This window comes from Notechis scutatus, chromosome 2 (assembly GCF_049901735.1).
Source record: "Notechis scutatus isolate UNSWTSFEM ecotype Mainland chromosome 2, rNotScu1.2, whole genome shotgun sequence".
In the NCBI taxonomy this organism is placed as follows: Eukaryota; Metazoa; Chordata; class Lepidosauria; order Squamata; family Elapidae; genus Notechis; species Notechis scutatus.
Genome location: NC_142010.1, coordinates 256348035 through 256359169, shown reverse-complemented (window position 1 = coordinate 256359169; position 11135 = coordinate 256348035). Strand labels below are relative to the sequence as shown.

General features: G+C 47.4%; 1 protein-coding gene across 1 annotated transcript in view; it reads right to left on the bottom strand.

The window, feature by feature from the left end:
* CFAP53 (cilia and flagella associated protein 53) overlaps positions 1 to 10790 on the bottom strand; it is a 33351-nt gene extending 22561 nt beyond the window's left edge. Inside the window, exons 1-2 of the mRNA XM_026666279.2 lie at positions 10658 to 10790; positions 4935 to 5167 (exon numbers count right to left, since the gene is read on the bottom strand). Of these exons, the coding sequence (XP_026522064.1) occupies positions 4935 to 5167; positions 10658 to 10723 (299 nt within the window). The 5' untranslated portion in view covers positions 10724 to 10790. The remainder of the gene's footprint in view (positions 1 to 4934; positions 5168 to 10657) is intronic.
* Positions 10791 to 11135: the final 345 nt, after the last annotated feature.

Genomic DNA, 11135 nt, shown 5'->3' with positions numbered 1-11135 from the left:
GTGGTTCCTGACTTACAATCACAATTGAGCCCAAAATTTCTGTTGCTAAGCAAGACAGTTGTTAAGTGAGATTTGTCAAATTTTATGACCTATCTTGACAGTTTTTAGGTGAATCATTACAATCGTTCAGTTAGTAACACAATTGTTAAGTGAATCTGCCCCCCCGCCCCCGGGATGGGATTCATTTTTTTAACAATGGGTTCTATGGGCGTGGCTTAGTTGGTGGGCATGGCTTGGCAGTAATGTAAGTGGCTGGGCATGGCCAACTCAATATCACTCACATCGAGGCACGCATCTCCTTGCCTGGCCTCTCGTGACTGGCGTGGGGGGCGTGGGGGGCTGCGCATTGCTTTCTGGGCAATTTTTGGCACAGGAGCCCAAAAAGGTTAGCCACCACTGCTTTAGGGGATGAGAATGCATCAAAAATACTTCGCTTTAACATCCTTACTATGAATAAGATAGTTATTTCCAAAATTATATAGCCTAACTTCTCCTTTCAATAAATCGCATTAAGATCAACCTGGAGGCACTTAACTTTCTTGGCTATGGATGGCAGTAAGGGCCTTGATGCATCGATTGCTTTTATCATAGTTGTCCCAAAGGTGCTTTTTCAAGAGGCAACGGGACTTTCTGGTTTTTCTCTGAAAACATTTCACCAGGGGTGGGATTCAAAATTTTTAACAACCAGTTCTGTGGGCGTGGCTTAGGCGGTGGGTGTGGCTTAGGTGGTGGGTGTGGCTTGGTGGTCATGTGACTGGGTGGTCATGGCTTGGTGGTCATGTTATTAGCTGGGTGTGGCCAACTCAATATCACTCACATGGAGGCACACATCTCCTCGCCTGGCCTCTCATGACTGTGGGGATGCTTCAACAGTCGTAAGTGTGAAAAATGGCCCTAAGTCACTTTTTTCAGTGCCATTTTAACTTTGAATGGTCATTCTACCCAAGCAAAGTACCAGCAAATGAGGGGGAAAAAACTCCAGAGAAGTTCCTGAGACAAGAAGTTTAGTCCTGCCAAGAATGTAATAAGGGTTAACGGAGAGGCAGTTTCTGTAAGCAACACCAGAATGTTTCCTTCCAGCCTTCCTTACAGGATTAGGCCAGTAATTTCTTCTAACAACCGGTTCTCCAAACTGCTTAGAATGTTAACAACCAACCGGTTCTAGCGAATAGGTGCGAACCGATAGAATCCCACCCCTGCCCCCCCTCCAATTGACTTTGTTTGTCAGCTTGTGAAAGGCGATCACACAACTCTGGGACACTGCAACTGCCACAAATGTGAACCAGTTGCCAAAAGTCCAAATTTTGATCATGTGGCCATGGGGATGTTGCAATGGTCGTGTGAAAAATGTTCACATTGGTAACTTCTTTCAGTGCTGTTGTAACTTTTTTTTTTAAACAAGTTTTATTTTCAAAACAAACAATACATAGATACACATAAAACAAAACATAAAAGCATAAAAAATCTCTTATCTGAAAGTTGATTAGTCCCGGGTTAAAACTCCTGGTACAGACACAAATTCAAATTCATATTCATTTTACATACCATTTCATATCTTATTAACATTTTCAGTTTTCTATATGTCTTCTCCTCTCCTTTAAATTTTCTCAATTTTATTTTATTTTATTTATCTCCTCTCAATTCATATCATAATATTTATTATTCTTTGTCTGTTCTATTCCAGCCAGCCCTTTATTTTCCTTCTTTAAAAAAAAAAAAAACTTCTCCTGTACACTATATGGAGTATAATGCCTTTATCTCTTTCCCCTACCTTTATAATACTTAATATAAAACACATGACATATATTGGGATTCTGTCTGGTACATTCTAAAATTATACTATATTATCAAAAATAATACAAATCTATTCATTAGTATTAATATTCATTCATATCTTAAACATTTAAATCATTACTTTTCAATTAAATCACATACTTTTATGGGAGCCCTATTTTCCATAGTTATATATTATATCCCCATCATATATTATAGCTCATTATTTCATTAAAAAGTACCTCCTTCTTCTACTTCAATTCTCATTTCACATGAAATTTCGCTACTATACCATATTCTAATCATTAATATTAACAATCATTTATATCTTAAACATTTTATCCATTTCAATTAAATATCATGCCTTTATGGGAACACTTATGCTTTTCAAAGATTATAAACCCCCCCCACACACACATCACAATCTTAAATCATGTTTCACATAGTACTCCTTTTTCTTAACCAAAAATTTCACTAATTTATGTTAAATATTTTATCACATTTTAGGTTACATATTGTTTCTAATTTTCTATGTTTACTTCTAAATACAAGTATAAAAATGCAGTCTTATGTATCTTTCTAGAATCCCTTTAACCATAAAGCTTATCCATTATCTCTAAAAAAAAATTGCTTCTTAACATCTTGCTCCCCACCATTAGGACTTCTCATCCCTTCCTTTCTTTCTTGTTTCTTCTTCTCCTTATCCTCTTTAACCCCTTGTCTCTCCACCTCCCTTTTATTCTGCTTTCCCCTTTCTGTTGTTTCTTAACATAATGTCCCCTTTTCACCTTATTCTTCTCTTTTGGGCTATTTTTCCAGATCTTAAAGACCTTTTTCCTTTTTTCTCTTGCTTTTTCTCTTCTCCAGTCAAAGTAATTTGTTCATCAAAGATGGCTTCTCCTTCTTCTTTGTCCCCATCATCCTCATTCTGCTTCACATAAATATAAACCGCCATTTCCAAGTATTGAAAAATAGTGTCAAGACCATCTTCCCCTCCTTGTTTTTCTCTTTCAAATTTTTGATATATAAGTTCCAATTCATCCATAGATGATGCCATTGTGTAGAGAAAAAGTTTTTCCAAACAACCACCCAGATGATTTAATCAGAAGTAATTTCCAAAGGTTCCAAAGTCACCAAACAATCCAAACAGACTATTTCTTTTAGATACCTTCTTCTTCTTCACTTTCTCTTTCTGGGGTTAAAGTAATCACAAATCCTTTTCAAGTATATTTTTGGAAGTTTTTAAACTCTTTGTAATTCTAGGCAATCTTCTCCTTATTCAAATTTTGCTCTAATTCTTTTTTCACTCTCTCTTCCCACTCACAGCCAAATAGGTACCCCCCGCTGTCACTTTAGGAAGGAGAGTAGAACAAAGAAAAACTTTCCCCTTTAGAATATTCGCAGCTTAAAAACTCTCACAGGGAACAATATATACTTAGCAGCCTTCAAGATTCCAGGTCATTTTCTCCCGTCTTGTCCCGGTTAGAATCAACTTTCACTTTTCTTTCAGCTTCCTCCCTCCTGCACCTGCTTGTCCGGCTGCAGCTTTCTTCGTGGCGGCCATTGCTGACCGCCGTTCTTCTGCCTCGGGAAAAGGGGGTTTAGCCGGCTGGGGAGGGGGTTTGTGACACCCCCAAACCCCTTGCCGGATCCCCTGTCTTCAGCTGCCTCTGCAGGGCAGCTATATCCCCCAGATCCAAATGGATCGGGGGAACCTTGACGGTGAACGCAGCAGGGATCGCGCGGTCGCGAATCCCTGCCGCCCGAAAGGTTGCAAACCGGAAGTCCAGTGCTGTTGTAACTTTGAATAGTCACTAAATGAATGGTTGTAAGTCAAGGACTCCATGTACTCTAAAGCAGTGCTCGCCAACCGTGGGCCGGGGAAACCACTGATGGTTCGCGAGAAAATGTTGGTGGTCCACAGAGAAATGTCCCCCCCCCCCAAAACAATTAATCCAGGCTACGTGGGAACACAAGACTGAGCGGCCCACATGGCCCACCCACCCACAGGCCCCCACCCTTCGGCCAAGCGCAAACCTTACCTTGAGTAGAGCCACGCGAGCTGGAACTAGAAGGTAAGACCAAGGGTGGGGGAGGGAAATATGCCCAGGGTGACTTGCTGACGTTGGTGGAAAAGTTGGTCCCATATTCCAGAGCTGCAGTAGTCACAGGACTGGTCCTTTGGTCATCCCGGAGCAGCTCCTCCAGTTCATGGCAGGCCGGTGCACCCGGGTGGAGGAGCAGCTGCTCAGGAATGACCAAAGGGCCAGTCCTGTGACTACTCCAGCTCTGGAATATGGGACCGACTTTCCCACCAACGTCAGCAAGCCACCATCAATCAAAATTCATATTAGTGGTCCACGGGATTTAAAATTAGGAGTTTGATGGTCCCTGAGGTCCAAAAGGTTGGCGGCCCCTGCTCTAAAGTATACTTTCTCCTTTCTCGAGGTGAAAGAATGTAGGTTTTGGAACTGGAGGAAGGACACGCAAACCATTAAGGAGGAACTCTCAGAAAAGATAACTCAATGCTGAGCAAGAATAAAGAATGAGAAAGGAAATTGAAATAAACCTGGCTTGATTTTATGTAGTGTGGAGATGGTAGAGAAATTAAACTGTCAGAGGCGTTCAAAATTCTTTCACATATAGTCCTCTACTTACGACCACAACGAAGCCCAAACTTTCTGCCGCTAAGCGAGACAGTTGTTAAGTAAGTTTTACCCCATTTTACGACTTTTCTCGCCGTGGCTGTTAAATGAATCACCACAGTTGTTAAGTTAGCGATGTGTTTGTTAAGTTTCCCCCATTGGCTTTGCTCGTGGGAAGGTCGCAAAAGGGGAATCCCACGACCATGGGACACTGCAAAACCGTCATAAATGTGAGTCAGTTGTCAAGCACCCGAATGCAAATCACGCGACCCTGAGGACACTACAACGGTCGTTAAGTGTGAAAAATGGTGTCAAGTCACTTTTTTCAATGCTGGGGTAACTTCGAACGGTCGTTAAACAAACTGTTGTAAGTCGAGGACTACCTGTATTGCTCAGACAATAAGAGGTTTCCTGTCAGTTTTTCTCTCCTCAGGCTCAGACGACCAAAATCAAAACCCGCAAACCCTCCTCATTAAAATCTTCTTTAAAAAGGGGAGTAATTCTTTTTTTCTTTACCTCTCTTTCCTTTCTTCCTCACCAGCCAGATAAGCCTGCATTTCCACACCAATTCTCTTCTGAACCTCCAGGTGATGTCGTTTCCGTTCGCTGATCTCCTCCATTTTACCCTTAACGATCCCAATGTGGTGGGATTTGGCGTAGCGGGCAAATTCATGGCGCTTTGCTTCCTGAGCCCTCCAATAAAAGAGCTGTTTCTGGCTATCCTCCGCTGTATTGGGCAACTTGGCTCTCTGCGGGAAGAAATGGGATTTAATCGTAGCATCGGGCCACCTCTGCCGAAGAGAAGGAAAGGGGCTACCCCTCTTGGCACCGAACAAGCTTTTTCAAACAGTTGCCCAGTTCGCCATATTAATTAATTCACCATGTTAATATCAATTTATAATCAGGGCTGTCTTAACGCATGGGCCTGATGGGCACTAGCCCGTGGACCCCACGAGCATAGGGGTCCCATACTAATCTGTGTATGTTAGCCCTTCAGTGCACCTTGCGTCATATAAACACAGCAACTGTATGGCTTACTGAGTATTATTGTGTTTTTCAAGCCTTGTGTATTGTTCAAATGTTTATGTGAGTAGTTATAAAAGGGGTCCCAGTCAGTGGTGGGATTCAAAAATATTTTACTACCGGTTCTGTGGGCATGACTTGGACATGGTGTGGCTTGGTGGGCGTATTAGGGAAAGGATATACTGCAAAATCCCATTCCCTCCCCACCCCACTAACCTGCTTTCCAGCTCCGTTCTCCTGGGCAGGGCAAACAAAGAAAACCCAGCCGATCAGCTGGAACTCGGGAGGCAGAGAAGAGATGGGGGTAGGGCCAGTCAGAGGTGGGATTTGCCGGTTCTCTGAACTACTCAAAATTTCAGCTACCGGTTCTCCAGAACTGGTCAGAACCTGCTGAATATCACCACTGGCCCCAGTTCACTGCTTTGCCCGGTGTGATGACCCAGGGTAGGATACAAAACAAACACAGTCACAGAAAACAGGTGAAGCCCCTTTTATTTCTTCACTTTGTTTCCAAGCTCCGAATATCCTTGACAGAAGTCAAAAAACTCCCACAACAGTTACAAGAAGAAGAAGAAAAGCAACACAAACCAGGCAAGATAAGGGCTGGAGGACGTCCACAGATAACAGAACACACACTGGGAAGGATGCCAAACTCAGAGACTAACCATAAACTAGAGATATTTCCACGCTTTGTTTCCAGCGCTCGCCTGTATGCATGTCCGTCCTCTTATTCAGTTGTCACAGCTGCAGCCCATGAAGAGGATCAAGGCCCTCTCCTCCCGAGTAGACCACATCTCTCCCTTATCCTCTCCTCCCTGCGTGCCCTAGGATGCAGAGGGGATGGGCCTGGGTCCTCCTCTGACTGCTCAGCCGGCTTCTGCCCTTCCCCAGCCTCCTCCACAACCTCCTGAGCCACATCTCCACTCCCTGTTGGCTGTTCCTCGTCTCACTCAGAGTCAGTCTCCACCAGGGGCATGACACCCGGGGCCCATAATGCTGTTAAGACGGCCCTGTTTATAATGCCTTCGTAAGACCACACTTGGAATACTTCAGGGGTGTCAAACTTGCATCGTCACGTGACGTGTCACAACTTTTTCCCCTTTGCTAAACCGGGCATGGGTGTGGCCAGCGCGTGATGCATCCGGCTCTTGGGCCATGGGTTTGACAGCCCTGGAATACTATATCCAACTTTGGTCACCACAATGTAAAAAAGATGCTGAGACTCTAAAAAAAGTGCAGAGAAGAGCAACAAAGATGATTAGGGGATTGGAGGCTAAAACATATGAAGAACAGTTGCAGGATTTGAGTATGTCTAGTTTAATGAAAAGAAGGGCTAGGGGTGACATGATAGCAGTGTTCCAATATCTAAGGCAAGGGCCTTCCAACTTGGCAGTTTTAAGACTTGTGGACTTCAACGCCCAGAATTCCTGAGCTAACATGACTGGAGGAGGAATTCTGGGAGTTGAAGTCCACGAGTCTTAAAGCTGCCAAGTTTGATCTAAGGGAATGCCACAAAGAAGAGGGGAGTTCAATCTATTCTCCAAACTAGCACTTGAAGGCAAGACAAGAAGCAATGGATGGAAACTAATCAAGGAGAGAAGCCTGACAAGAACTATCAGTTTCCTGATAGTTAGAACAATCAATCAGTGGATGACTTGTTTCCAGAAGTTGTGAATGCTCTCCAACACTGGATGTTTTTAAGAAGAAATTGGACAACCATTTGTCTGAAATGTTATGGGGTTTCCTGCCTGAGCAGGGGGTTGGACTAGAAGACCTCCAAGGTCCCTTCTAACTCTGTTATTCTGTAATCACCAAGGGGTGGCAGAAATGCCTAGGATCCAGAAATGCTTTAGGATCCAATACATCCCATTTTTCTACATCAATGTTTTGCGAATTTGGCACCTCTAAGAAGCATGGACTTCTCCAGACAGATGAGTTTGAAAAATCAATGTTTCCCAACCTTGGCTGCTTTAAGATGGGTGGACTTCAACTCCTAGAATTCTGGGAGTTGAAGTCCACCCATCTTAAAACAGTCCAAGTTTGAGAAACACTGATCTAAATGCTCCATAGTCCCTTCATCTTTTATTTTTTAAGGAGGTAGCTCCACACCAAACCCTGGACTGCTTATGCTGATCCTCCATGTTCAGAAGCACTCTATCCCTTAATCCCAGACTGACTATACAGTATTAATAGCAGCAAGCAACTTCATAGAGTAGAGTAGAATATAGAGTAGAGCAGAGCAGAGTAGAGGGCTAGGGTATCTAGAGATAGAAACGACTAGCATGTATTTGCGAGGGGAACCTTTTTACTTTTATCTTAAGAATATAGAGTACAGTAGAATGTAGAGTAGACTAGAATAGAACAAAGTAGAGTGTTAGGTTATCTAGAGCAGGGGTGGGCAAACTTTTTGGCTCGGGGGCCACATTGACTTTTAAAATTTGACAGACGGGCCGGGTCAGCAAAAGATTTTGGGGAATCGCCCCTCTTCTCCTCCTCCTTCCCTCCCCTCAGAGGCTCCTCCCCCTCGGAGGCCCTCTGAGTCAGGAGTTGCTACCGCCGGCGCGGCTCCAGTCCCGCATTGCCTCGGGAAGGAAAGGCAAAAGGAAGAGCCGCGGTGGTGCTTTGCAACAGGCTCAGCGGCTCCTGGTTTTGCCTTTTCCTTCCCAAGGCAACGCGGGACTGAGCCGCACGGAGCTGCGCCGGCGGTAGCAACTCATGACAGCCCCAGCCGGACACCTGAGCGGAGCCCGGCGAAACTGCCTCTGCTGCTGCCGGAGCACCACCGGGTCGCTCCTCCAAGCAGCCTGCCCGCCCACCGGAAGGAAGCCAAAAGTTGCTGGGAAGTTGCTCGGTGCTGGGAGCAGGCTTTAAAGTGCCGCCCGAGCAAAGTTTAAGCCTGAAGCCCCGGAACCGAGCAACTTCCCAGCAACTTCGCTTCCTTTTAACTCGCTGGCGCCACGCCTGGCCCCGAGCCACGCGGCGGAAGGGAGTCCGGGGGCAGGCGGGCAGGCTGCTTGAGGAGGCTCCGGCTTCCTCCGCCAGGCGCGAGCGCCCGCAGTTAAAACGGCCGAAAGTTGCTGGGAAGTTGCTGCTTCCAGGGCTTTGCAAAGGCAGTTTGCAGGCTGGAGCGCCTTCCCGCCGAGGAGCGGGAAGGGTTCCGCCCGGCGGGTGGTGGGCTGCTTAAACTTTGCTCGGGCGGCACTTTAAAAGCCTGCTCCCAGCACCCGAGCAACTTCCCAGCAACTTTCGGCTTAGTTTTAACTCGCGGGCGCCGCACCTCGCCCGAGCCGCACGGCAGCCCGCTCCAAGCAGCCCGCCCCACTCATTGGGCGGAACCCTTCCCGCTCCTCGGCGGGAAGACGCTCCAGCCTGCAAACTTTACCTTTGCAAAGCCCTGAAAACGGAGCAACTTCCCAGCAACTTTCGGCTTCGCTTTAACTCCCGGCCGCCGCGCCTGGTGGAGGGGAAGCCCGGAGCCTCCTCCAAGCAGCCTGCCCACCCGCCCGCCGGGCTTTCCTTTGGCCGCGTGGCTCAGGGCCAGGCGCGAGCACCCGCGAGTTAAAACGAAGCCGAAAGTTGCTGGGAAGTTGCTCGGGTGCTGGGAGCAGGCTTTTAAAGTGCCACCCGAGCAAAGTTTAAGCAGCCCACCCCACCCGCCGGGCGGAACCCTTCCCGCTCCTCGGGCGGGAAGACGCTCCAGCCTGCAAACTTTACCTTTGCAAAGCCCTGGAAAACGGAGCAACTTCCAGCAACTTTCGGGCTTCTTTTTAACTCGCGGGCACTCGCGCCTGGCGGAGGGGAAGCCCGGAGCCTCCTCCAAGCAGCCTGCCCGTCCGCCCACCGGGCTTCCTTCGCCGCGCTGGCGGGGCCAGGCACGAGCGCCCGTGAGTTAAAACGGTCGAAAGTTGCTGGGAAGTTGCTCGGGTGCTGGGAGCAGGTTTTTAAAGTGCCGCTGAGCAGGACCGCCGAGCCGGGAAACGGGCACCAAGGCAGGGCAAAGCTCCACCAGCAGCGGCGTAGCTTTAGGTGGCTCCAAGCAACCCGCCCGCCCGCCGGGTGGAACCCTTTCTGCTCCTCGGCGGGAAGACGCTCCAGCCTGCAAGCTTTGCCTTTGCAAAGTTTAAGCCTGGAAGCCCCGGAAAAAGTGGGATCGGCGGGGACTCACCTTCGGAGAGGTCGCACTCGAAGGTGATTTCAACTCCCAGCCGAGGCCTTTGCAAATTTCTTTTCTTTCCTACCCCTAGATCGCTCCGCACTGTTTTGCAGCTTTGGGGGCCACGCAGCACAGGGCAATTACGCCACGCCCAGCGATTTTTTTTCAGGGGCGGGCCGGATTGGACAGACCAATGGCAGCGATTTTTTTCAGGGGCGGGCCGCATTGGACAGACCAACGGGCCGGATGTGGCCCGCGGGCCGTAGTTTGCCCACCCCTGATCTAGAGCCACAAACAACTAGCACGTATGTGCAAGGGGAATTTTTACTTTTACCTTTAGAATATAGAGTAGAATATAGAGTAGAGTAGAATATGGAGTAGAGTAGATTAAGGGTTAGGGTAACAGAACAGAATAGAATTCTTTATTGGCCAAGTGTGATTGGACATACAGGGAATTTGCCTGGGGTGCATAAACTCTCAGTGTATATACAAACAATAAAGTGGAAGGTCATAGATTATAAATCATACAACAATTAATCATAAGATACAAACAAGTGATAAATCATAAAATAGGAGAAGATAGTAGCAAAGATGAGAAGGATGGTAGCAATACAGACTATTACACAGGTAAATATCTTTGGGCGCAAGACAGTGTTGTGGGAATTACAAGAGTGAATGGGGGAGCGGTGAACTATATGTCTCAGATGCTCAATTTATTAAAGTAGTTGTAGCCTAGTTGTACCTCTGGTGAGTTACAAAACCCGGGAAAACAACAACAACACAATGATTGTCTATCTATGCCAGCCACACATCCGGCAGGGACCCGTTGCTGTTGGGGCTTCTTAGTGGAAAATGCGTGTCCAGGGCTGCAGCTCCAACCTCTGGCGGGGAGGAACAGGGCTAGCTTGGGTAGACGCGAGGAGCAAAGGGGGACTAAGCCTTGGAACATCCTTGAGGACTAGCTGCTTGGCTGGGTTAAAAAAAAAAAAAAAGGAGAGGGGAACGTCCCGTGAGCGTCCCCCGCCCTTCACCAAAGCAATCCCCTTCCCCAACGGCGACTCACAAAGGCCACGACGTACGGCTTGTGGCCTTTCACCTCCCGATGCACGCGGCCCCGATCGTCCATCATCTTGCCGGCTGCCTCTCGGACTCGCCGCTGACTCCGACGCGCTGCGGTTGCCGCGGCAACCAACGCTGAGGGGGTGGGAGGAGGGGACGAGGGGCGGTGACGTCATCACGCCTGGGCGATTCCCGCCGGCGCCTTGCGTGGGGATCCCCCTGCCTGAGAGGGGGGAGGGCGAAAGGCGTTTGCAGCCGCATCTTTTCTTTTTTTAGTATTTAGTATTTATTTGATTTGTCAATCGCTTACAAGATGCATGTATAAGTATAAGAAAAAGAAAAGAAACAATAGGACAGGGATGGTAGGCACGATTGGTGTACTTATGCACGCCCCCTACAGACCTCTTAGGAAAGGGGTGAGGTCAATAGTAGACAGTCTAAGGTTAAAGTTTTTGGGGTTTGGGGAAGAAACTACAGAGTCA